At 44.9% G+C, this 27,858-nt stretch overlaps 1 protein-coding gene across 3 annotated transcripts in view; it reads left to right on the top strand.

Moving 5' to 3' along the window:
- The window catches only part of ACAD9 (acyl-CoA dehydrogenase family member 9), a 1,303,923-nt gene that overhangs the window by 1,159,201 nt on the left and 116,864 nt on the right, over positions 1-27,858 (top strand). For all 3 annotated transcript variants that reach the window (XM_069643962.1, XM_069643964.1, XM_069643963.1), the window contains one exon: positions 23,949-24,077. In XM_069643962.1, the coding sequence (XP_069500063.1) occupies positions 23,949-24,077 (129 nt within the window). The remainder of the gene's footprint in view (positions 1-23,948; positions 24,078-27,858) is intronic.

Below are 27,858 nucleotides of genomic sequence, written 5' to 3'. Positions count from 1 at the left end.
ATCCTATGTTCTATAAGCACATTTTCTTTGGGGAGATAAATTGTCTCCATGTTAACCATTATCTACCCATTAGCATTCAAAGGTGCTGTTCATCTTTGGACATAACTGCAGGCAAATCCCTGCAGCTACTGCCACACACATCCTAGAGAATGCATGTATTTAAATGCCCTAACTATAGTAATGTTTTGTCAACTAGTAGCCTCCATGTATGTGAGGAGTTCTTCCTTTTGCTGTTTGCATGGTACAAAGGGTGTATCTGCCCCCTTTAAAAAAATGTTTTAAAAAAACATTTGGGTTGTGGCTCTGTTATGCATTCTTGTGCAGGAATGAGTGGTATGTGCTAATAATTCGAATTACTGATGTATTCCTTCCCCACACAGATTAGTCATCTTGCAGATGGTAGAAGTCTTCAAAATACTGAATGAAGTCCTGGCCTCTACCTTTCTCCATCTCCTGGGTCTCATGCATCTTCAACGTACCCAAAGGCTGGTTGTGTTTGAGTTCGCTCGAGTGGCTATTTAGCCGTCAGTAGTCTCAGTTTCAGGGCAACACGACAAAGGTCACACACAGAGTGTCAAAGGATGTTCAGTGGAGCCTTTTGTGCACTGTTGGCCTCACTGATTTTTAAAAACTAGTATTTATTATTTTCTAAACATTACTCATCAAATAACATTACAAACATCCTGTGAAATAACAGAAAACAGCAAAATGTGACACTTCGATGCATAGATCCGTAGGTTCAGCGAAGAATCTGTAAGGCATTTTGGAAGAAAGTAGTGAATAGCAATGACAGTTCACTAGCAGAAGATGAACAAGTAAACACATTTAGTTATCGTCGGCACAATGTATACAGCCACAAAATGTAATATTTGAAATGATATTTAGATTAGTCAATTGTTGTCAGGGGCCATTTCTTCTGAAGCCTCTGGCTGCTGGGATGGGAACCCAGGTCATAAGTGTGGTGGCGTCCACCCACCCCCAAAAACATGGGAGTCAAATCTTAGCATGCGTTTGGGCTATTTTCATCTGGGCACAAACGCCTCTATCTGCCATAGGTGTGCCAGTGAATGGCTTCAAAACCTCAAGGCCTGATGGAGAAGGTACAGGCTGCAGGAAGAGTAGAGCACTAGGGCTAGGCTGAAGGGAGGACACGTAGTACATGCCACAAGATGCACACGCACAATGCAGGTGTCTTTCTATCCTGCCCTTTGAGACTGTGAGCCATGCCGCAATCTGACACTCGCACTTAAGATTCCAGCACAGAGAAATGGCTCTCGTCATGGCTCCTGAACCCACTTGTCTGTGATTTGTCTTCAGCTAATAACAGCGAGTTTGCCTGACCCTGGCCTTGCTGTTTCTCAGCTAAGTGGTTGCCTGATAATTGGGAAGGTCATTGGAAGAGGAGAAATCGGACTCCTGGCATTGATTCCAATGTTTGCTATAGGACTGTGCAGAGACGCCTTACGGCCATTCAGTTATCTTCTGCTCATCAGCACCAAGACTAACCGCTGAAGTCCCTCTAGAATAGGTTCAACATTGAATTTTGTATATCACTGTTGAACCAATGTACAACAAAGAACAGCACAATAACAATATGGTGACAAATTAAGATAATAGCGTAACTCTGCTAACAAATGCAGTGTAATGTTGTGAATCTGAATAGCATGAGAAACTTTCTGGTTATATTGGATTCTGAATACTAATGTGCTTACTAAAACAATGTAACCTAACTAGAGAACTACAATGTGTGATGCATGTATGTGTGAATGCAGTTGGCCAACACGTGTGCAAGACAGAGCCTTGTGATAGGTTGGTCAACTGACCCTCCAGCATGAGTCGAGGCACAACAACCTTTCCCATACCTACCATAAAACGTATCCCTAACTATTTTTCCCAGTTTTCATAGCACTCCTTGCTTCCTCCTACGCATCCACTTAGAAATTATCCAGACCCTCGTAGGAGTACCACAACATCACATGGTGCTATTTATGGCTTGTTGTAAACTTCTATGGGGAGTTTGGGTGCATTTTGCTCCTGCACAAGAGAGTCGGCAGACTTCAGACCTTGACGGTTAGATTTAAGAGCAGCAATGAGCAGGTTGAACTCCATCATGTCAATGGGATGATCTGTAGCCTATATAAGCTAAAAAATTGCTTTTCAACTTTTTGACCTATATCAAATCATTAAACCAATCGTTTGACTGCCGAAGGGATCTTCACATCCAGCACATAGCAATTTTACGTCTCGCTAAAACATCTGCACACATGAACTTTGTATTCGACTAAACATCTGACCAGAGAAAAGGGGGGGTCAGTCTTTGCAAATTTAGTCAGAGTATCCAGCACAAAATCTCTTAAAATGCATGCACAACCACGTGCATAAAATCTACATGGTCAGCTCGATATGTCGGACAACAATTTGGCCTATAACAATCCAGCTTGTGTAGTCTCCTAAAGGTGTAGTATACTTGATGCATATATTTAAAATTTATAAGCAAAGGTCTAGGTCCGAACAATGTGGTTCTCTGCAAAGAGGCAATATGTACCATTCCTGAACATTCATTGGTTCATCTAATCAATGTTCCATCTGTGCATTGCCTTTTTATCAGAATATTTAACATCTGTCATGAACTATCTATATAACAAAGATGTACAATGACAGCTCAATATTGTAGTAGTCACAATATGAACAATATAACATGTTAAAGGGAGCTGTGGAAAATCCGACCACCAGGACCGCAGGGGTATTATGTATTCAATGACATTGTAATAGTGAGTATTATGCACTCAATGATATTCTGATATCATCAAAAAAGTGGATTTGTTAGAGCATAGTGAAAGTAAGGAATGATGCCTCCACCATGGATGATTCTATGTGGTGATTCATTCATTACTTCAAGCCCCTTATATAGCTGGATCTATCAAAAACTCCCACCTCTAACGACATCCATTTTCCAAGAACTGGTGACAGCATACATTTGTCACATGTTTTTGCACTTTTTCCCCCGCCAAATCCATTGTGTAGCCCTGACCATTTTAACCCTGCGTAGGAACACTATATGTAATACCCAGAAGAAAGGTGACCAGTGCAAGGGCCAATGCTACTTCCCATTTGGCATTTGTGTGTGGACATTCAGCTTCTCCATGGAACCTGTAATGGTCAAAGTGGGCTAACAACATTAAGTAATAAGAATAGAAATCGGGCACCCTTGTCATAGGATCATCGCTTCCCATGATAGGCATGATAGGATCTTCTTGAGTTTCCTGAAAAAGATATGTGAAAGAGCTATTGGGAATGTGTTGAGTAAAAATAAACGTTTAGCTAGTATTATCGCCTTTATAGTCTTTATAGTAGCTGCTCTGCCAGCAAGCGATAAGAGTAAAGTGTTTCATCTACTTGCCTGACCTTCAACCGTTGTATCAAAGCGCAATTAAATGTATATAATTCTTTGGTCGAAACAGCAACATTGACACCTAAGGGCCCAACAGACCTTTGACACAAACGAAGCCTTACTTAATGTTTGCCACGGTTGTGTCTCTTAAGGTTTGAATCACTCACCAGGATGATCTGATAGTCCATGGGCTGTGGTCCCCTATTGAGGCAAGGGAACACCTCAATCTGCTAGAGATGCAGGCCATCAAGCTTGCCGTGAATGCTTTCCTTCATTTCAGTTGGGGGCAGGTGTGTCTCGAACCCGACACAGCCACAGTGACCATGCATTACTTCAACAATCAAGGCTGCATGGGATTGCTGGCTTAGTGCAACAATGCGATTCATCGGTGGGAAGATCTGTCAGAATGGAGAACGTGATTGCAGATACCTTAAACAGGTAGACCTCAGTCTCCCACAAGTGAGAGCTCTGGCAGCAAATTCTCAACAAGATCTTTGTGTTTTGGTGCACCCCTGGTTGGACAGGGCAAGTTAACCAGATGTCTGAGTTATTCTGCTCGGTGTCCAGTCAAAGTTTCGAAACATTAGTTTCGAATGTCAAAGGTTCAGACACAAAAGTGTCAACAAAAAAAAAGTTTGGAATTTATTTAATATTAAAGGGTTTATTGTAATTTAGTATAGATAAATAAGTGTTTTAAAAAGAAGAAAATGGGAGTTTGAGGGATGACCCTTCCCCCCCCAAAAAGAAACTCAAAACTTTATTTTCGACACTTTTTTGTCAGAACTTTTTGTATTTGAAACTTTGACTGTCACTAGGAACCGTTCTGCTGCAGTGAATTTCCCCACGGGGTGGTCTGGGGGGACTGTCGAGTCGAAGTTTGATCTCCTGGATGCATTCCCACCAATTCCTGTCATTCTGCTGGTTCTCGGGAAACTGCAGACATTCAATTCAACAACGTTCCTGATCGCTCCAGATTGCGTTTTGAGGACATGCTACCTGGCACTTCTGGACATGTCAAACTGTCCTCCCTGGCACATGCTACTGAGGGTGGACTTATATTCCCTCTTAGAGATACAGTTACTTCACCATAGCCTCAGCAGCCTCAACATTCATGCTTGACTGCTATGAGGCTGAAGTATAAGGAGTGTGATGTGTAGGGCAATGTTCTGGATCTACTCCTTTTCTGCCAGGAGGCGTGCCACCAAGGCTCTCTATGCCTGTAGTTCTCATACCTTTGCAGATAAGTGCTGGGAGAAAGGTCTGCACGCTTTGTCTGACCTCTTCTGTTCTGATTTTTCTGCTCTCTTTGGCCCAGCTGGGCCTACATATTTGCACTCTGGAGCAGATCCCTGCAGCTATTTCGATCTTTAAGAGAGCCCTCAAACAAAACGTTTTCTTTTATATCCCTTCTGTTATTCTGTTTTTACAGCGTATAATATGTTTCTATCATGCCATTGTATTGTTTCTGGGTGGGATATATTGAGATGGTCTTCCTGGTTGCCATTGCTAGGCGGTTAGACAGATCTCAGTAATGTATCTTTTCTAATGTAAAAGTGGCTGTGAGGGTGAGCCCAACCTTTCTTCGCAGGGTCATGTCAGTTTCTATTGCTCACAGACTATTAATTTTCATCTAAGGTTGTGGAGAGATTTTACTATTGGGACCCCAATAGGGCCCCCAGCTACTCTAAGCAACTTTCTGAAAAAATGACTAGCTTTTCATTGATAACACTGGAGCATGTGTGAGCAGGGCTGTGACTAACCAGACTGTCTAGGTAGTTTGTCCTCTTCAATTCCTCTATATAGTGCCCTGGTTGCCCAACTAAGTAAAGATGAGCTGATGCAGAGCCTTATGGTTCCTTCTTGTAGCTGAAATTGTTTGAGAACAGCTGGCCATGGGAGATATTTTTAAGATGGGGCGACTTTGGGAGGAAAAACGAATACATCACAAAGACAGTTACCGAGAGATAAGTAATTTGTTCAATGATATGAAAAATGTGTCTGGGTCAGGTTAGCATCTCTAGTTCAGCAAATACGAAGTGTAAGTTAATAGAGAATTTGTGAACAGTATGACATGGATTCTCTCTGTTCCTTGTGCACCATCAGGTAGTGATTAACCTAATAAACCCACAGCAAGAGTTAAAGTTAATGGTACCCTATCACACAGCGTTGCCTTGGAAAGGGAGACTAGACATGGGAGCCCCATGTCACCCATTCTATTTGGGATGGCACTCGAGCCTCTAGTGGAGTGGTTCACCAGGATTGGGCCCTAGAGGGATTTGAATGGCAGGGGGGAATTAAGAAAGAATATCGCTCTACACTGACGACATTCTGATGTACCCTAAGAACCCTGTAGTTTGTACACCCAGGGCTATGGCCATTATAAAAGGAATTTGAAAGTACACCGGTCTCAAGATAAATTGGGGAAAAAGCCATACATTCATCATCATTATTATTATTATTTCTTTATTGTGATTCTGGTTGAAACCAGTTACCCTTACACATCACATATATACAATCACAACAGCCTATACAGTACATAAGATTAGATAAATGCACATTGAAGAAAAGAAAATTTAAAGCTTTTTTTCTTTTTTTGTTTTCCTCTCCTCTTCCTTAGGTTACATACTCTCTCAAATAATTATCTAAATCTGATGTTTAAAATCAATCTAAAATACATCCCTACAAAAACATGTTGTAGAATACCTAAAACCTTTTCCCACAACAATCGCTAATATACATTATGCAAAGTATACAAATATGCAAAATGTTGTTCTACCTATACCAATTAAAAAATTATTTTCAATGCAGTTAGTCATGACCCCCTTCTGTACAAATACGCAGCAAGAAAGTGTGAAAATGAAGAAATATGCAGTTTCGGTATTACAGGCCTCATTACAGTACAATATGTTTTATCATGATGAATAGCTTCCTCCGAAGTATGGCCTTTGCCTATCATTTCTGTGCCAATTTATTGGAGCAATTTCGTATATATTCACCTAATCACCTTTAAGCCAAAACAGAATCTACAATTTTACAAAAGCGACAAGCCACTGACCTCTACGAGATATTTATTATCCCTGCTAATGGCAGCAATTTTAATGTTGCTATCGTTGGAAGCATTTCCTCGCCAATGGCCAATCTATAGAAAATATCTCTGGTGTTTATAAAGTCTGGGTTCCATAAAAATGTATACAGAAAAGTCGGCCACTGTGCTTGCAATGCCCCACATTAAATCAAGATGTGTTCTCTACTTTTTATCGTTTTTGGGGAATTGCATAACACAGTTCCCACACCTTCCAAATCCTTCTTTCCCCTACATTCCCTAATAATTCGGATCTCACTAGTTGACAATAAATGTAATCTTAATCTAAGGAATTCTCCCCCCCATTATTGGTTAGGGAACTTCCTCAAATAAAGTTGTAAGTAACCCAACGGCTTATCGCGGGGACAAAGGCTTCTGTATAATGTGTAGGTATTCACTGTCTGTATCGTCTGACACCAATCAGATCCCTTTAACCTTTTCTTAACTAGCCCTGGATTTGCTACCAATAGATCAGACCGTGCTCCGCAGCCACTCAAAATTAGGTCTGCTAAAGGCAAGGAAGTGGGGGGGCAATTTCCACTGACCATTGTGGCTCCCAAATCAACGCAGTGTGTCCTGAAGTGGACTTAATAGTAATCTGTACTTAGATAATATTTTCCATTTAAGAATGTAGGACAAAGAGGATAGACCCAGCTCTAAACGTAAAACTGCGATCATCAGGCAGGTAGGGTTAAGGCCTTCCTCCATATAATTGCCTCAACCCTATCCCAGTCTAATCCCCGAAATAAAGCAGCAATTTCAACTCCATTCATGAGCTATGGAATTACTTTGTCTATAGCAATCTAAAACTGGCACCAGTTAAAATCTACAGTGCTGCACAAGGAGACTTCATCTGAGCTGCCAATTGCGCTGCTTTGATCTTTAGTAAATTTGGCCCAGAATCTATGACAAAACCCAAATAAGTGAGACTCAGTTTTGAAACATGTTCTTTACAGTGACCACACGAAACCCATTGGCTTTTTAATATTTATGCAGAATCTTAACACTTTCGTTTTTGCGCAATTAATGACTATTTTGTTTAAATCTGCATAGTCTTCTAAAGCACTTGCCAATCTCTGTAGTTCCGATCTGTGTTCTATCTAGCAGGATGACATTATCCTCTTAAGTCAGGTGTGAAGCCCGCATCTCCCCCACCCTAGGCAAAACAAAGCTCACATCACTCAAACCTTCACCTAAATCAGCCAGGTAGAGATTGGACAAGCAGTGGGCCTACACAGAGCCTTTTCTCAGCCCCCTTGGGTACAAAACTCTTGAGACAAGGTCCCCTGCCTGCTCAATCTGACCTGCAAGACTGAGCCCCTGTGTAAGTGAATCGGAATCGCTAATAATGAATCTGGTATGCCCCAGGCCTACAATTCCGCCTCCAGCCATGCATGTACTACTGCGTCCCGTCCCCTTTTCTCAATTTTTGTGGGCATCTCCCAACATTTTTGCTTTGGCAGCGAAAAATTGAGCTTCTCCTTTAAATTTAGTATAGTGTGTGCGCTGCGGTCACGGGCGTGGGAATGCCCCGCTGAGGCCCCGCTCTCCGGCACCTCACCCCAGTCCTTTTTTCCGCACGGACGGTGTCGGACCGGACAGCCAGCGCAGCAACTTTTTTAGCTTTTCGCTTATTTCCTGGTTTGTTTTTTCAATCTTATTTAACTTCCCTTTGGTGCCCCGCCTTCCCCGGTACATGTCTGCTGCAGGAGGAATCACGAGATGTGCATCATTCAACCGCTCTTTCCTGGCTGTGGACCCCCATACACTGTCTCAAGTGTTTTGGGGCCTGACCACCACTGGGACACATGTTCAGCTTGCAGCGCTCTCGATCACAGGGCATTGAAGAATTGGCCCTCCCTCAGGCATTCACCTACATCGCTTTGAGACCATACCAATGGGAATAGGCGCTGTACAAATGCCATATTACATTGCATTACATTACATGGTCATCTGCCCTCCATGACACCTTCCTCAGAGAGTGGAATTACTTTCACAAAAAGGCTTTGTTCTCCATCCCAATATCAACACCCTCAATCTTGATGCTTGGCTACTGAGAGGTTGCTATATAGAGACTGGGATCTCCCCGAATATGTCATGGAGGTGGTGCTTTCGTCAAGAAGCGACAAAGGCTTTTTACCACTGCCGATGAAAGAAATGTGCAGCTGGCGCAGGGCCAAAGACTTGGGCCCATACTTCTGCAATGCCACAGAAGTACTCTTTTCTTTTGCATCTAGCCCAGCAAGGATTACAGGTAAACATGATCAAAAGTAACGATTCTGATCAAGATTATTGACAAAATAGTATACAATCAAATTCAATCCCATCTTGAACAGAACCAACTACTCGGAGATGGACAATCTGGATTCAGGCCCAACCACAGCACAGAAACGGCTCTCCTGGATCTGAAAATCCAGATAGACACCTTCGGGTCTGAGGAAACCTCTGCATACTACTACTATTAGATCTTTCTGCAGCTTTCGATCTGGTGGACCATGATAAACTGTGCCACGCTAGCCAAGGATTTCTGCTTTTCTAACAATGCCCCCCTGTGGGGGAAATCCTTTCTAGCTGAACACACATCTAGAGTAAGCATTGGTAAAGAGGCGGCCGATCCCATACCAGTCCCCATCGGGGTACCCCAAGGGTCCTGTCTCTCGCCCACGTTATATAATGCATACACAAAGCTCCTCTTCTCTGCGCTTGATGCAATGGGTGTCATCTACACGAATTTCGCAGATGACACCCAGATACTCATCCCGATCTCAGGGGACTATGACCAGGATACCTTGGCTATCAATAAGACATGCAATAATCCAAAATTGGATGGCGCTGAATAGCCTCTGCCTTAACAATGAGAAAACTGAAATTCTCATTGTGGGCTCCCAAAACAAAATCAGCGCACTCCATTCGGACTACTCAGCCATTAATATTCATGGCTCCCGGATCCCTGTATCAAAACAGGTCAAAACCCTAGGAGTTTATTTGGATGCTAACCTTACAATGAGTAGACAAATGAGCGCTTTATCAGCTTCCACATCCTACACCTCTAAATTGATTGCATTGAGTCGCCAGTACCTCTCGCCTATTAACTGCATCACATTAGCAAGCGCGTTAATTTTATCTAAGCTGGACTACTGTAACATATTCCTAGTAGGAACTTCCAATGCCAACCTAGGGAAATTACATTTAATGCAAAACAAAGTGCTACGTGCAGCCCTAGGAATCAAGAAGTCTGACCATATCTCTAACATCAGGAGGGAGACACACTGGCTACCTATTAAGGCAAGAATTATAAAGCCCTGTGTATCAACCACAAATGCCTCGCCAGTAAAGCTCTCATTTACCTAAATAACTAAATAAGCAAAAAAGAATCCAAGAGAACGCTCAGATCCAACACAGAACCGCTCCTTGCTGTCCCCGGTTCAAAAGCTCCAGAGTAGGAGGCAGGAGCGTCTTAGTCATGGCCCCGAAAATTTGGAATGAGCTTCCAGTTAACATTAAAAGTGAAGAATCTTTCCAATGTTTCAAAAAATTACTAAAAACCTGGCTCTTTAACCAATACTAGCTATCCCATACATCCTAGAAAACCTCCACCTGCCACAGGTCCTGACCGAGGCCTCCCCGGGCTAGACCAATATTAGAAAGTGTAATTATTGAAAGTAACCATGCATTGCAAATACCTATGTTAATCTTTGTATCAGTATTGGTTTATGTAAATTATAATAATGTTGTTTTTACCATAAGATGTCTGTAGCAATGCCGTGATACCTAAGGGTCTGGGCGTTTAACAAATGTAAAAAATAAATAAATAAAAGGATATTTTGGCGGGCTCCTATTTCACCATAGGGTTACAATTTCTAAAAGGGCTGGTAAGTACCTCACCCCTAACACCGCCCTTTGTGTTGTAGGCTTGGGATCTAAATTGTTCCTCACCTTTTTGATGGAAGCTCTGTACAAACCGATGCTCTTCTGTCCACTTAAATTACTTACTTGGGAAACCATTTTTCTAGTGGCAATCACCTCTGCTTGCAGAGTAAGCGAGCTACACGCACTTTCTGGTAAACCACCTTTCACAGTTTTTTCAATGGACAAGGTGGTGCTAAGAGTGTGCCCTTCCTTGCTCCATAAAGTGGTATCAGAATTTCAGCTCACTCAGAAAATCAATTTATCACATTTTTACCACCCTACTCACCATTCCAAGGAAGAGGGAGTAGTTGGATAGACTTGATCCCAAAAGGCTCTAAGCGTCTAGTATCCAGTCAGTTTAGAACTGATTATCAGCTATTTGTCTGCTATGCCAGACCCAGAATAGTGAAAGGCATGTCAAAACAGTCCAGATGGACTGAGTGCTACACCATCTTGGGCAAAGAAATTCCAGACGGTTTTAGGGCCCACTTCATCAGAGGAGTGTCTGCCTCTTCAGTGCACCCAAGAGGAGTTCCAACTATAGAAATGTGTCATGCAGTGACATGGTCATCACTGCACACATTTACAAAGCACTGTTGTTTAGATAAGCTGTCAGGCCAGGTTGCCTGCTTTGGCATGTCAGTCTAACAAAACGCTTTGTGCTCATCCAGCCTGGGAGTTCACGGTTTTCCTTCTTTCTCATGGGAATGAGGTACTGCTATGGGAGCTTAACTAAGATGAGTAATCAGTGGGAGGGCTCAATCCATTAGAAGAACAAATTATTTGACTCTGGTACTGTTCTTTCTGATGGATGTTCCTTGCACGGATTCCATATCTTGGATCTCTTTGTGCAGCAGCAATTTTCAGAAACCTTTCACCGTCGGGGTGTGCAGTGCAGTGTTGACATCAAGGTCTATCAGTGCCCTTACCATCCGTCTGGACGTGACATTTGCGTCAGTACACACATCAAGCCCCATGACCTCTGTTACTCATTTTGTCTCTGTGCACAGTTGTGAGGGGAATTCCTTTCATTCTCCATAGATTTTTCAGAGATATAAATCTCTTATTTGTGGCAGGATGGGGAAGCCAATTGTTCCGTCTCCTCCCCCTCACCTCTCCAAACGCTCCCAGAACCTCCTCAACTTCCAGCAGCTCACCAGCCCTTTTCCGGCTCCTTCTCCAGTAGCCTACACTGCCAGACTGGCCTTCTTTGCTTATACTGTGATGTCCCCCGCCCCTTGGTACCGCTCCAGCACTATGAACTGACGGATATACTCAACAAGGGGCCACAATCAGAAATAGCGTTGCTGTTCAACATTGCCAAAGCGGATCCAGAAATGCGATTGTGGCACCGCCCGTGCTCGATGCTGGTGGTCGACTAGGAGTTTATAAAAAATACAAGCCGCTAGGGGCGAGCAACCTTTCCTACAGACGCACCTGGGCCCTGAGGGGATAGTGTGGCAGACTGCAATTGTTAACTGAAGGCCTCCGACCTCGACCTCCAATCTCCCTACCGACAGGGAGTCTAAGAAGATTGACTCTTTGTTCAAGAAAGTTTTTGCTTCAGGGAGCATGGCGTTAAAGGCAATTTAAAGCTGCCTGTGGATTCCCCAAAAACATGCATGTCCTTTGGAGGACTATTTCAGAGGCAGCTGTGAGAAACCTGAAGGTGTCTCACCCGCTAGTCCCCCTGGGATCTGTCATCCAGGTAGCCAGGACACGGCCATCGCTTTTGTATCCGTGCTGAAAATGTGGGGTAGGGGCGGCAAACGGCCTGAACATCCTGACATATCATTTTGTGAACACTTCTTTCTTTTTCGTAACACTGTTTCCCACACTATTTGTATTTAGAGGTAAGGATTGACAATTGGTTTATTAGCATAGGCCCTTTTATTTTGATAAGTCACCACTAGGACTGTATAATTCTTATTTGATAGTTGTAGCTTGCTCCCATCTGTAGATTTAGGATTAGATGGGCGTTTATCAAACCTGTTTTGAAGTTCAATAAACACCCTTGAACTTTGGTCACTTGTGACTGTCTGACTGTTGATACCATGCCTTCCTTACACAGCCAACCATTTCCCCAATGGGGAGTTCAGGGATGGTTTCCTGGATATAGTGAAGGATGGCAATGAGACGGCATGCCAGGCACTCCAGGCCGGCCCTGACGCCCCAGATTGCCTATGGAGTTCAATGGGCATGTCGTCAGTGCTGTGTTGAGCCTCATATTTTCGGAGTTCCGCATTTTCACCAAATGCTCAGGCGAAACTCCTTGACTTTGTATAAGATGAAAAGCACCTGGTTGGACGTAAGCTACTGAGTCTTTGGAAAAATTTAAGCATTTCAAGCTTGCAGATAAGTTGTTAGGTTTGATGCTTCAGCAGCCAGCCAAGCAGACTTTCTCCTTTAGCTCGAGGGGAATGGGTTCCAGATGCTACACCACCTTTGCGAGGAGAACACAGCTGCCACAGGCCAAACCAGGGAAATGTTGATTCTTGCTCCACGGCAGGGGTAGAGGCGTGTTGAAGGGTCAGTTGGCTGTATCCTCGAAGTTGGCAGCACCGGTAACACAAATACCTATTTGAGTTCTCCCCTTAGGGTTCTCCCGTTGGAGGGAGAGTTTTCGGCTTCTTGGAGAAGTGGAACGAGATCACCTCTGTCTCCTGGCTCAGCCAGTTGGTGGAACTAGCGTACTGTTTACCCATCCTCAGATGACCCCTGGACAGGCAGCAACTTCTCCCTCAGCAGCCAGAACTGCAAGCTCTTCTACTGATGGACACAGTAGAGAAGGTACCGGCCAGGGAAAGCTGTATGGTCTAATACTCTTGCAACTTCCTGGTTCCAGTGAATGTGGGAGTACTCATCCCATCTTGGACCACCGGGCCTTGAACATGTTGTATAATTGGTTATTTATAACGCATGTAATACCGAAGAGGTTTCTTAGTGTAGAACCGGGAATTGAACCTGTGTTGCTCTGCGTCATCTTGCTTCCAAAGCAAGCGTGCTGCCACTGAGCTATACTACCTGTGCTCATGTTCCTGAGGAAGTCCATGTTCAGAATGGTGGATTTGAAAGAAATTCTCCAGGCTCTGCAATCCCAGGACTGGCTGGTGCCATTGGACCTTCAGGACACCTATTTCCATGTGCCAATCCACCCAAAGCACAGGCGGTTCTTGATGCTCGGCACTGGAGGCACACATTATCAGTTCAAAGTGTTCCCTTTTGGCCTCACATCGGCACACAGGGTATTCACCGAGCTGATGGCAGTAGTAGTTGGTCATCTCAGGAGATTCAAGTCTTTGTAGTCCCAAACTTAGATGACTGGCTGATCTGAGGTTGATTCCCCGAGCAGGTTTCGAGGCGCCTGAAGGAAATCTGCTCACTGCTGCACGGCCTGGGCTTCACCCTGAACTTGCAGAAGTCACACATTACTCTGGCGCAGAAGCTCCAGTTCATCGAAGCACTCCTGGACACTCGTAAGGGGAAGGCCTTTCCTGCTGACGAGGTAGTCGAGATGGCGGATGTCATCCAGGTATCTGGGTCTTTTGCCGGCGACCTAACCTGGTAGAACAACTAGGCCATCGAGTTGGCAGGCGAGCCTTCTGGGCACCATGGCCAGACGTCCAGGTAGGGTGCCCATTGCAGGAATCTATAGGTGAATTGTCATTGTTCCTTGAAGGGGGAGTTGCTGTTGCATCAATCTGCTGGAGCTGTGAGTAGTCAGACTAGCACTGTCAGATTTTGAGCCATCTTTCCGGGGGAAGCATGTTCTGGTGTTAACGGACAACACAGTGACCATCTATTATCTTTTCTTTACTTTAATTGTATAGCGCAACCTTGAACACGTAGGCATGAGGGTGCTGATAAACAACAAAGCTCAAAGAGTACATTTCCAGCCAGCGACAAGTAGGAACCAGCAGAAAAAAGCAGAATAGAGGTGAGGCAAACAGCCACTTTTTTAACCTTCACTTGAAGGGTTCAAGCTTGTCTTGGAGTCTGAGGTCAGGGGGAAGATCGTTCCGCGCCTTAGGAGCAGCAAAGCAGAATGCTCCTTTTTCTGACTTCCTTGTTCCGCATCTCAGGATCATGAGTAGTTTTTGATTATTAGATCTGAGAGATCTATACGCAGTCTTTTCCTGAATAAACATCTGCAAATAACTGGGCATAGTGCCAAGAATGCATTTGAAAGTAATCACGAGGAGGCGAAAACGTATTCTGGTGTCCACCGGGAGCCAATGCAGAGCTCTTTTCGCCTCCGAGACATGGTCACGTCTGGAGAGGGCATAACCTCCATAACCGTGCCATTTTGAATTATTTGCACTCTACTTGTTTCTAACTTACTAAGCCCAGCTAGCAGGCTACAACAATCCAATTTAGCACAAATTGTAGCTTTTGCTATAGTCTCTGCATTGTCCTGGGTTATCAAAGGTCTTAAATGAGTAAGAAGTTTGTTATAATATGCAGCCACAGAGACCAGACTCCCTCCGTGGCCTTTCATAGAGAGGATCTGGTCTTAAGTGACACCCAGCGTTTTTACCTTCTTGAGGGGGTTTATCAGAACGTCACCCAATAGGAAGACATCAGCTGAGTCATGTCTAGATCGCATAATGATGATAATGATGTGTTATTTACATAGTGCCTTAATCCAAAGCGCTTTACAGAGCACATATTTTCATACAATATCATCCAACCGAAATTCGTACTCATGTAGCATAGGCTGCGATCTGACAATCAATAAATCGGTCTTTGACCTATTCAGCGCCAGGTCATTCCATAACATCCATTTCTCAATAAGCGCATAAACCCTGTTCAGTTCCTCTTCATCTTGTTCATGAGAAACCACTAAGGGGACAACACACTGCGTATCATCTGCATAGTTAGTGATTAAGATCCCTTCCTGCTCCAGCAGTTGAAAAAACGGCACCATAAAAATGTTATACGGGGGAATATACAAGCCCCCTGTGGTACACCGTATTCCACTGGAATTGAGGCTTAGTCTGCCATCTCCGAGCAGAATCTACTTTCTCTGTTGGTGAGGGATGCGGAGAACCAGCGCGTAGCAGCTGGAGAGAATGGGCCACTTCCTCTAACTTTGAGACTAGTGTAACATGGTCTGCCAGGTCAAACGCGGCCGATAAGTCCAAAAGCATGAGCATAGATACTAGCCCCTTGTCCATTCTATTCAGGAGTCTGGATTTCAATTCTAATAACGCAGGGTATTTATTTAATTGTTGGGCAGTTTGCCCATATGCAACTTGGTGAAGGATTTTCAGAAGAAAAGGCGTATTGGTGTTGGGCCTATAGTTTAATGGTTCATCCACCGGTAAACATGTTTTTTTTTTTTAGAATTGGAGTGACGTGACACTCAACAAGTGATGCGTTCAAATATTTGCAGATCGCAGTAAGGAGGGCGGTGCAGGTTTTTATGATCATGGCCGAGCAAGGATCACTTTTGCACCGAGTGGTTTTAAGATGCGTTACTACCCCTGACAGTTCCTCAACAGTGCTTGGAGAAAAACTTTACTGTGGGATGGAAGAGCCTCTTTTAAAGTGCTCTGTGCAAGGCATGCTCCTGTCAGACGAGGAGACTTCTTTCTTTTGAAGAATGTTTGCTTTGATGCCCTTCAATTTATTAACCATAGCATCTTGAATGATCTGGCACCATGCCACGTCCTTCAAGACAGATCCGACGTCAGGCGAGGTGGTAGATTCCTGTTCTTTCAATAATTTAAAACGTTTTGACCTCAGCAAGCAAGGGTGTGTGTGGTCACTTCCCCTGTGCAGGGAGGCCATGGTTCTGGTTACTGGAAAACAAGATATCGGTCTCTGCAGCGCATCTGCCAGGGGTGACAAATGGGTTGACAAGACGCTCTGAGCAAGCAGAGCATGGTCTCTCACGAGCAGGTCATTTGCCCGCAGGTGATGTCAGATCTTCTCCTAGTCAGGACCCCCGACGGTGGCACTGTTTGCGGCACAGGACATCGCAAAATGCAGACTGCTCTGCTCAAGGGAATTTCCCCAAAGGTGGGCAATGGGGATCGTGTACCTAATAGAGTGGGTCTTCGAACTCTACTATGCATTCCTGCTATGTCACCCGTGGGTTTCCAGGAGCTTGAGGAGGTTCTAGGCCTGACTGATCCTAATAGCCCCAAATTGGCCGAGGAGGACATGGCACCCGGACCTTCTGGAATTGCCCATTTGTCCACCTCTCCGGCTTGCTTGGATGCCAGACCTCTTGTCCCATTCGGGAGGCAGGGTGCTGCACCCAAACCCGGGACCTCTCAACCTGGGCCGAGAGGATAGCTCAGGGGCAACGTGTTTGTCTTGGAGGTAAGTCAGCGCATAGCATGACATGTTTGAATCCCGATCTCACGCTTAGAAACCGATACCCAGGTATTAAGCGTTTTATAAAAGAACAATTATAATTATTATAATTATAACCTGCATGGTGGCTCTCGACTGGTTAAGCTATGAAGACTGGGACTGATGATGAGCCTGGATGATGAGGTTTTGACAGTGTTGCTGGCTGCACTCAGACCTTGAGAAAGTTTGTGATGTGATGTAGGGGCAGACCCTTTGGCATGTTAATCCTCCAATGTGATAGTTTTTTGTTTGCATTGGCCATGTAAGGACTTTAAGTGCCCATGGTTAAGGCTTTTCTGTCTGCCCTTTCAGGAGGAGTCCGGAGCAAGGTTCCTTTTCCATACTTGTTGCCCAGTTTTTTGAAGGTGCTTGTAAATATTTGTATTTTTATTTGTATTTTGTATTTAGTTTGTATTTATTAAGCGCTTTAAGACAAATCGCTGTACATATAATCACAACACGGTACAATTTAAGGGAATAAGTGCCAGAAGTAACCAAAATAAAACTAGAGCAAATGAGCATTGAGGGCATAGTGAAAAAGAGGGTATAAAGAAATGGAACAAAGAGAAAGTGGGAGCCTGTTCCTGTTACAGTGGAAAGGATCTAGTAATGGAAATGAGTGAATGCAAGAATTTGCACAGGGTGCGTGAGAAACGGTTAAGAGAAAGAGAGATTGGGAGCGAAGTGTATGGGGGAGAATAAAAGTACACCAACGAAGAGCAGTAAGGGGTAGGGAGGGTAAAAGGGTAGCCAGCAGAGAGAGGACAGAGTGGAAGCAACCAATCACGAGGTGAGAGAACAAAAGACAAATATAAGAATTGAAGATAGACTTCAGAGGTCTGAGATGGGTAGCAGGGAGGCCAATAAGGAGGCAGAAGCAATATTAAAGACTGGAAAAGCTAAGAGAGGCAGTCAATACTGTGTGAAAAATCAGAAGGTGTTTCACTGCCCAAACCCTGGGGATCCTTTGCCATTGCCTTTGGATCCAGACCCTGGAGGTGGACAAGTGCGGGAGGATCACCTGAGTGAGAGGTCCTCGGGGAGTGGAACAGAGACATCTGATGGCGAGATGCGGTAGCCCCCTTCTTGAAGTTACCCACAATCGCACAACCCTTCTACCATTTTGGGACATTTCCAAACACACCTCTTCCCCTCCCCATTTTCACATAGTACTGTGAAAAAGAAGAGAGTAGTAAAGATTACCCTTTTAAAACACCTTACGACAGAGGAAAGACTACCACCAACCACCCTCATGTTGTCCCGCTAATGAGATCAGGCAGGGTCAGGCACTTAATTGTAATCGTACACACCTGACCACTATTACCTCTCCCCACATGGTTAAAAGGAGGAGCACAAGAGCAAACTCTGAGCAAGGCGGCAGGAGAGCAGGACCCGTTCTCTTCCGGCAGCGACGATCCTGGATGCAGAAACTGGATGGCCAGACATCTCGAGGGAGGTTGTGGCCATATCAGCAGAATAATGAAGGTCGCATAGCGGAGTTAGAGAAAAGGGAGAGACACTCCTTGCCTGTATTCAGAGATGAGCAACTCTTCTTTCAGGGTGAACGACTGAGTTGGAAAGAGTCAGATACAGTTGATACATCAGCCTTAACTTCAAAAGGAATGCCGAAGAAAAATATCCTATGCAATTGGTGATTGAAGAGGGACACAAAAGGCTGGTTTGCGTAAAAGGTTGAAAGATACAGTAACACTTTGAAATGTTGCGTGTGTGCTGTGAAACCGCGTGAGAAGCAGAGACATTGTAACAATTGCCAAGCAGGAAATACATAGTAGCGTAGTGGTCCGGCAACATGCGGTTACCTTCTCAAAAGTCTCTGTGAACCGTACAAGACTATTGTGAAATACATTATAGTGAAATGAACATTTTGTTTGATAACCTACGAGTACCAACAGGCCTTGGGAGAGGCCGTTAAGCAAAGTCAAAGTGGTCATACTGAGGTGAGCGTGAAAGCCTCGTACAATCGAAAGTCTTTGACAACAAAGGATATAATTGGTGTGAACCTTATCGAGGGGTGCCGAAAAAGCAAGGGGAAGGGAGTCCTGCTTTTGTTGTATTTGAACCCGAATGAGGGAAACGTAGTGAACTTTAATGCACAAGGTTTGAGCCTGAATGAGGGAAACGTGGTGAACTCTTTTTACACATAGTTTGAGCCTGACTGAGGGTAACGAAAGGAAAGCAAAGATGGTTTAAGCCCTATTGAGGGGAACTGACGAGTGAGATATACGTAAAGAAGAACTGAACTGTTTTTGAACTGTAATCAGATTGAAAGACACCTGAAAAATTGAGAACATTGTGTTAATGTGGGTCTGAGCCCGGTGGAGAGGGGGCTCCCGGGTGAACAGTGAACCTCCCAAGAAATTGTGCATGTGAAATCATGAGAATAAAGGAACTTCGGTATTTGTTTGTAGCATCAGGCCCTCTGAAATAAGAGACTTTGAATGGAAAAGACTTTGGCACAGAAGGCCCTGATGCTGAGGTTTTGAACGTCATTCTTGTGCCAGAGAAACCAGAGTGTGTGCTAAGCTTTTTGTGTGCTGCCTTGTGCCGTGCTGAAAACGTGGGGAAGGGAGCCAACGGCTCAAATAGCCTGACATATCATTTCCTGAACACTTTTCTTTATCATAACATTGTTTCCCATCCTATTTGTATTTACAAGTAAAGATTGCCAATAGGTTTATTAGTATAGGCCCTTTACTTTGACAAGACTGTACTAAGACCGCATTATTATTTGATGGTCGTAGCTTGCTTCCATCTTAGACTTAGACCAACCGTATTCAAAAGTTCAATTAACACTCTTGAACTGTGATCACGTGTGTCTGTCTTTACTATTGCCACCATGAGTTCCTTACACCTGGAAGGGTAAGATGGAGCTTTGCCTTGCGGATGTTAAAAAGGTGGGCTAGGCAAGAACATGAGAGTAAGGAAATGTGACAAGAAAAAGAAAGGGAGGAATCTAAGTGTACGCCAAGATTGCAAGCAGAAGTAGGGACAGAGAGAAGAGATTGGGAAAAAGAGATGCAAGTAGGAGGTAGGTGAGGGGAGTAGAGGAGGCCGGAAAGGACCAGACTTCGGTTTTTGAAGAATTAAGAACAAGATATTGATCGGCCATCCAATATTTGATGGCCAGTAGAAAAGAAGCTGCAGTGCACTGAATAGCAGGAGAAAAGGAAGAAAAAGATAGAAACATCTGGGTGCCGTACGCATAGAGGTGGGGGGAGAAGGGGGACAACACAAAGGAAGACATTATTGAGGCAAGAGAAGAAGTGTAAAGGGAAAAAAGGAGGGAACCTAAAACTGATCTTTGGGGCACAGCATGGTGAAGGGGAAAAGTAGAAGAGGATTTACCAGCCCAAGGGACATAATGGGTGCGATTATATAGGTAAGGTTTGAACCAGAGAAGGACGGAGCCAGAAAACCCATAAGAAGAGAGAGAGAGGAAAGAAGAAGAGTGGTCGACAGTGGCGAAAGCGGCGGTTAAATCGAGAAGAATTAAAAGAGAAGTGCTTCAAATAAGAGCGAGTCCCAAATAGACTAGTGCTGTCTTCATGGAGGGGTGGGAGCGGAAACCAGATTGAAATCGAGGAAGAACAGAGTTAGAAGAAATAAAAGGAGAAACCTGAGAATAAACAAGACGCTCCTGGAGCTTAGAAAGATAGTGAAAAGAGATATTGGCTTAGAGTTTGAGGGAAGTGCAGGGTCGAGAGAGGGTTTTTTTCGGATGGGAAGAATAGTAGCATGCTTGAATGATGTAGGATAAAGTGAGGAGAGAAGGGAGATGTTAAAAAGAGAAGCAAGGTAAGGCAATAAGGAGGGATAGATCTCGGGATTCTGGGGTGAAGGAATGGAGTCGGAAGGAGCAGAAGTGGGGTGAGCCTTGGACAACAGAAGCGCATTATCAGAGATACAGACTGGAAGAAAAGAAGACATGAGAGTAGATTGAGAAGAAATGGGGGCATTAGGAGCAGAGGAATGAAGAATGGCAGAGCAGAGAAGCTGACCTTGGAGGTAAAGTAGGGGGCAAGATCAGTAGCCGAAAGTGATGAGATAAGGGTAAGGTCAGGAGGAGAAGGGGAAAGTATACGAGATAAGGTTTGGAAAAGGCGGTGAGGATGTGGTGAGTAAGAGTTAAGAAGGTCAGAAAAACACGAACGCTTGGCACAGAGAAGGGCAACATCATAAGAGGAATTAAAAGAAGACAATAAGTAAGAGTTGGAGTCCAAGTGTGACTGAAGCAAACCAGGCGCTAAATGGTGAATGAGGATAGCTCAGGAACAATGTGCTTGACTTGGAAGCAAGACAACGCAGAGCAACACAGTTTCGATCCCCGGGTCCGCGATTAGAAACCTTTTGGGTATTAAGCGTGTTATAAATAACCAATTGTATTTTTTATATATTGTTTTTGTCGCATCAAGCAAAGTTGCAGCATGAGCCATGGTTGTGAAGGTTTGTGAGTAGGTGAGAAAGGAAAGACCCGATGAACAGTATCAAGAGAAGAAGAAAGAGAAGAGAGCGATGATGCAGGTCATTGACGGAGAGAGATGCAAAAGTGGGGCGAGAAGGAAAACCAGTAAAGGAAAAGACAAATAAGGGAGTGTCAAGGGCACAGATCTGAGTGTTTAAGTGTGGTGAGGAGACGAAGCGGGAAGAACTGTGGAGAAAAGGGAGGAGATGATGGTCAGAGCAATAGACAGGCAGGGCAGAAACAGAACAGGTCTATAAGGAGGAAGTGAAAATAAGGTTGAGATGGGAGACCGAGACATGAGGGACGGACAGAAATAGTGGCAAGGAGTCAAGAATAGAAAGTAAAGGAACAGAGGGATGAGTAGAAGAAAGCTGTAGGTTGAAATCTCTAAAAAGGATTAAAGGGATGGAAGAAGAGCATCAAGATAATCACAAAAGGAACCAATAGGACCAGGGGGCAGTAAATCAAAAGAAAGCCAAAGGTGAAATACATTTCATCCTACAGCATTCCTTGTCCCGGCTTGGGATTTGTATCTGGTCCTGATGTTTTTGATGGCGGCTTCTTTTGAGCCTTTGCATTCTACATCTGTTAGGGTCCTTACGATGAAGACCATCTTCTTGGTGGCAAACACGTCAGCTAGATGAGTGAGCTTCAATCGTTTTCATGTATTGCGTGGCAAGGAATGCTGTAGGATGAAATGTATTTCCCCTCTGGCCTTTCTTTTGATTTACTGCCCCCTGGTCCTATTGGTTCCTTTTGTGATTATCTTGATGCTCTTCTTTCTGTCCTTCTTCCATCCCTGTAATCCTTTTTCGAGATTTCAACCTACATCTTCCCGGGAGGATAGCTCAGCGGCAACGTGCATGCCTTGGAAACCAGGTACCACGAAGCAACACAAGTTCGATCCCCAGGTCCGTGCTTAGAAACCTCCAGGTATTAAGCGTGTTATAAATATGCAACTACGAGACATATTCCTGTAACAGCGCCTCGATGCCCCCGGGCTGTGTGAGTGCTTTAAAAATGCACAAAAGAAATGTAAGCCACCATGCCTATTGATTTGTAAGAAGGTGTCCTTCAAAGTCCGCCCGAATTTCTTAACAAAGGTGCCTTCAGCGTATCACATTTTCTCAATGTGTGGAGCTTCCAGTTTTCTACCACCACATCACCCCTTCCAAAGAGGAGGAGAAGCTTTACTTGGCTAGAATGAACACCTTCAGGAAGGATGGTCAGCTCTTTGTTGCTTTTCCCAGTTTAGACTTGGGTGAGCGGTTACAGAACACTTTCCAGCTGGATTGTATTATGCATAGCGGAATGCTACCAGAGAGCGGGTATGGAAGTGCCGACAGGTTTAAGGGTACACTCCACCAGGGGTGTGGCGGCTTCATCGGCCCTTCAGGAAGGGGTGCCGGTGAAAGACATTTGGCAGGCTGCGACGTAATCTCAGTTCCACACTTTTGCCGAACACTACAGCTCGAGGTGCTGATGGCCGTTTTGGAAGGTCAGTGCTGCAGAGTTTCTTGGTTTAGCTTCCATTCCCTCCCTGCTAAGGCCACTGCTTTGGCAGTCAATCATAATGAGGAATCTTTGGCAGAATGCAATCCATTGAAGGTGAAATTACTTACCAGTAATGTTGTTTCTATGGATTCTTTTCCCACAGATTCCTCATTACCCTCTCGATCTACCCCTGAAAGCTGGTGATGGGCTCATTGATTTGTCGGTTTCCCCTTTTCTTAGTTGAATGCGAATAAGTCGGGAGAAGTGGAGATCGGCAATGCTTTCATTTTAGTTTTAAAATCATTACATACTGGTATGGGACTTGTTTTGCTTAATTGGCTTTCATTCCTCACCAAAAAATTAATTGATGAAATAAACGAATGAGGTATTTCAGTCCTCTCTGGTCATGAACAAGATATTTTCTCACAAAGGGTGAGACCGTGGGGAACTGAGGTGGGGAACTGAGGTAGAGGGGTGTAGTCATGGCCAGACCGCCGCCATGTCCAAGGAGTGGCACGGTTGAGATATGAGAGAGTCGAGAAACGATGTCAAAATGCCCTATGCTCCCAGTCATAACTTTCTGAGCTACTGACGCTGAGAGGATAATCTATCAAGATAAGGAATCTGTGTGAGAAGAATTCATAAATAGAACATTACTGGTAAGTTTATTTTTTCGCATCTGCATGGTCTTGCTCTCTCTTACCTTTTCAATTTTTGTATAGTCTCCTCCTCGCTCTTTGCATTCATCTTCTTGTTTTTAATAACCACTAAAGTACCTTGTGCCTCGTTGCAATTCTGTGTTACTCTTTTTTTTGGACTCTCTCTGGAATGCTTTACCTTTGTCTTTGTGTTCAGTTTCTACCCTTGATTCTGTCTATCCTGCTCTCAAAGCTCTCGTCCTCCTTTTCTGTCTGATTCTTCTTCATGCTCCTTGCTTTATCCATGTCATTTTTTTGAAAATACTTTGTCAAACTTTTGTATGGCACTTAGGTGTAAGCATTTAATAAATTCAAATAAATTGTGCAAATAGCATAACTAACACAGATGATAACATTTTTCCATTTACCATCCGGCTCTTTGCTCACAGACTTTGCCTCCAGTCTCATGTTATCAGCCCTGGTTATAGGAGTATTTGCCTGCTGAAAGTCCCATTCCACTTGTATTTATTTTCTTCAGGAATTTGAATGTCTGTCAATAATAGTGTTCCTTTCCATTTATCTTTGTAGACTATAGTCGATGAACAGATGGCTCTGAAAAGAGTAGCTGATATTGTTATTAACCTTTATGCAATGACAGCTGTTCTGTCTCGGGCAAGCCGTTCGATCAGTATTGGTCTCCGCAATCATGACCACGAGGTGAGTGTCATATTTTATATAACCATGATTTATGAGAGAATCCCTCTTTATTTGCTACACTCTACACCAAGCCAAATCAATGCATGATATGGAAGTACGATCTGTCAACCAAAACAAATGATTTAGTAAATGGCATATGCCACAAATGTTCTTAACTTTAAAGAAAATCCCGTTCCACTTATTTGTAATGATCTATGTGATCTCGTCATGATGGCTAGTTCATAAAATTATGTGGTTGTTTAGGCATGAACCCAACAATATCTTCAATGGATTGCTTTTCTCCCACAGATTCCTTATCAGCTAGATATCCTTCCAGCATTTGCTGCTCGGAAAACATTTCAACAGGGAGTGTGGTGCACCTCGACTCTGCTGCCAATCCATCTTGACTCGATGGGACGGGCGTCGACATCAGACATCGTACATATACTACGTCACTGCCCCCCGTACCTCTGTTTTTTCAGCACGCTGCGCACTGAGGCATCTCTCGTTGGAGAACCTTTTTCTTCATGAAATCTTTTATCCAATTCGACATGACTTTAGCAGAATGTCCGCTCCCAAGGTGTATCAAATGGTGCAAGGACTGTGATTTGAAGATGTCCATTACTGACCCACATGGTGTCTGCGTGTGTTGCCTCCTTGTCGGTCACATCAGAGGATTGCGGTTCTTGCATGAAAATTAATTCCGGGATCGCTGTGGGAGAGGGCAGCGAAACTCACACTGAAGTCTGCCCCCGTCTAAGTCTCCAGCTCGCTTGGCCACTCAGAGCTCTATATGGAAGCGCCACGCCTGAGAAGGAGAGGCACCGGAAGAAAACGATTGTATTCCCCGAGTCACTCTTCATCGTCCTCACACAAAAAGCGGTGCCTTCATCGGCGTAGGAACGAGTCTGACTCTTCCGAAGACTGGGTAAACTGTCATCGGGCCCAACATCTAGGACAGAGTCGGAGGACTTTAAAGAGGAGATGCTCAAGATGTTTAAGGCAGCTGCAGGTACGGCTCATGCCTCGATGTAGCAGGGCTCAGTTCAGTGGCGTCTGGTGATTCCTGCCCCAATTAGACAGCACCGGTACTGATGCCCTCGGGCTCGGCGCCACTCTTTGCCAAAACAGTCACACCGTCGAAGCTGTGGTTGGTGCCGTCAAGCACAGGTCCATCGTTCCCAATGCCGGTGCCTGCTTGTTTGTATGGCCTGCAGTCCTGATTAGCATTTTCCGACACAATGTGCCAACGATTTCCAATGAGGACGGTGACCAAGTACCTTTAGGATATTGAGCCAGCATATGGAGGCTCTGGTGGCATAGATTTTGTCTCTCACCCGGCAGATTTACTAGATTTAGCAGGGGGGCTGCAGGTGGCAAGTGGCTTGCACACTTCTCCCAACTTGGAAATTCATCAAGCCCATCGTTATGCACATGCTAATGCCCAGTACCGCACCACAGTATACTGGGTGATAGGTGCCGTGGGTTTGGGTGCTCCAGCTAAACCCCTGTCAGGCTATGAACTCACTGACATTCTTAAACAGGGGCTCCCGACAGAAAGGGCCAGACCCTTCAACATAGCCGTTGCTGGCAAAACCTTTGTTCAACCCCTCCTGCGAATTCTGAATTTACAAAGAAAAATAAACCAGCCAAGTGAGATTCCTCTTTCTTCTCCACTCATCCAACTCCGGAGGGCCTGGTTGTTCAAGCTGCCATGGTTAAAACATAGACCCTCCGCATCCAATCTCTCGACTGATAGGGAGGTGGTAAAAAACTGACGCCCTTGCGGAGAAAGTTTTCGCATCGAGCAGCATGGTTTAAAGGCTGTAAATGCTTCCTGCACATTCACGAAATACGCTTTTGGTCTTTTGGAAGACAATCGAAGAAACATCAGAACATATTCCCGAAGGAGAAATGTGGGATGGTTTCTTCCGGGTAGTGGATGATGGGAAAGAGGTGGCCCACCAGTCTTTGCAAATGGTCCTGGACTTTGCCAACTGCGTTGGAAGAGCAATGGGTTCAGCTACAGTTCTGAAGAGACTGGCGTACCTGCACAGTTCAGGTTTTTCACTAATATCCAGGCAAAGCTACTGCATATTGCCTTTGATGGAGAGAACCTTTCGGGGCCTAGTGCTGATGAGTCCCTGGAGAAATGTAAGGACTCAAAGCTAGCTGCCCCGTCACTGGGCCTAGCTGTGCAATTGCCGGCTAAACTTTAATTCAATTCTGCATCCAGAGGGCAGGGTACAGACGTTACGTCCCCTTCGGAAGGAAGGCACAGCTCCCGCAGAGGTGTATTCCGTCCTCCGGCAAGGGTAGGGGGGGCCTTAAGGGCCAGCGGAATGCAGCAGCAGTAGCTCTGCCCTCAAAGCCACTTTGAGTTCTCTCCCCATGTTTCCCCAGCTGGATGAAGGATTGGCGAGCACTGGCAGGAGATTACCTCCGATTCCTGGCCCTTGAAGCTTGTCCAATGGTGGTACTGTCTACCCTTTCTAAGGAGACCTCCAGGCAGACTGCCCCCTCTGCCTCAACAACCAGAACACGAGCTCCAGGAAGACCGAGAGCCCTGCTTTTGAAGGGTGCTGTGGAAGAGGTACCTCCGAGCAGAGAGGATTGGGTTGGTATTCCCTGTATTTCCTGATACCCAAGAAAGGGGGAGGACTTCATCCCATTTTAGTCCTCATGGCCTTGAACAAGTTCCTGAGCAAAGACAAATTCAAAATGTTGACGTTGAGAGAGATTCTCCACTCTTAAGTTTCAGGACTGGCTGGTGGTGTTAGAACTCCAAGATGCATATTTCCACATGCCTCCATCGGAAGCACAGGAAATTCTTGAGATTCCTCATAGGAGACCAGCACTACTAGTTTGAGATGCTTCCTTTTGAGTTACCCTATGCACCCAAGTTCTTTACAGAGCTAATCGCAGTAGTCGGGGCTCACCTCAGCAGATCCGGCATTCATGTGTTTCCATACCTGGACGATTGGCTGATCTGAGGGGAGTCAGCAAAGCGAGTTTCATCTCATCTTGAAGTCACCTGCTCGCTGCTGCACAGGCTTGGCTTCTCCCAGAACGTTTAGAAGTCCCGCACGACACCAACGCAAAGAATCCAGCTCATCGGAGCAGTCCTGTACACCTGGGAAGGAAAGGCTTTTCCAGCCGAGGAGAGAGTTGCCAGTGTCAGACAGATAGTTCAGCTGTTCCAGAGCCACATTACCTGTCAGCGATTTCCTTCCTCTGCCTCTTAAGCCTCATAGCCTCCTGTATTTTTCTAGTGCCAGAGGCCAGACTGCAAATGCGGTCCCTGCAATGGCTGCTATGGGGTCAATTGTCCCAGTAGTTTGGTACATCAAGGACATTCTAAAGGTGTCCAAGTCCATGGTCCGCTATCTCTCTTGGTGGGCCAGACCTGAGAACATGATGATTGAAGAACCTTTCTGGCCTCTGTGGCCTCTGTGGCCTCAGGTCACAGTGGTCACGGATGTGTCTCTGAAGGGTCAGGCACTCACTGCGAGGATTTGACGGTCCGCAGCCTTTGGCCCATAATGGTAACCCAGTGGCACATCAACAGGCTGGAGCTGCGAGTGATCAGGTTGTCCCTGAAAGCTTTTGCACCCTCTCTCAAAGGGAAACACGTCCAGATCATAGGTGACAATACAGTGGCTATGCACAACTTGAACAAGCAGGGAGGTGTGTGCGCTCTCCCCCTTTCCAGAGAGACGATGCAGCTGTGGTTCTAGCTTTTGGAGAACCAGATCACGGTCTCTGCAGTACATCTGGTGGGGATGGAGAATGGATCGATAGA

This window comes from Ambystoma mexicanum, chromosome 2p (genome assembly GCF_040938575.1).
Source record: "Ambystoma mexicanum isolate Mex_15411 chromosome 2p, UKY_AmexF1_1, whole genome shotgun sequence".
NCBI classification, from domain to species: domain Eukaryota; kingdom Metazoa; phylum Chordata; class Amphibia; order Caudata; family Ambystomatidae; genus Ambystoma; species Ambystoma mexicanum.
This window is presented reverse-complemented; position numbering and strand designations above follow the sequence as displayed.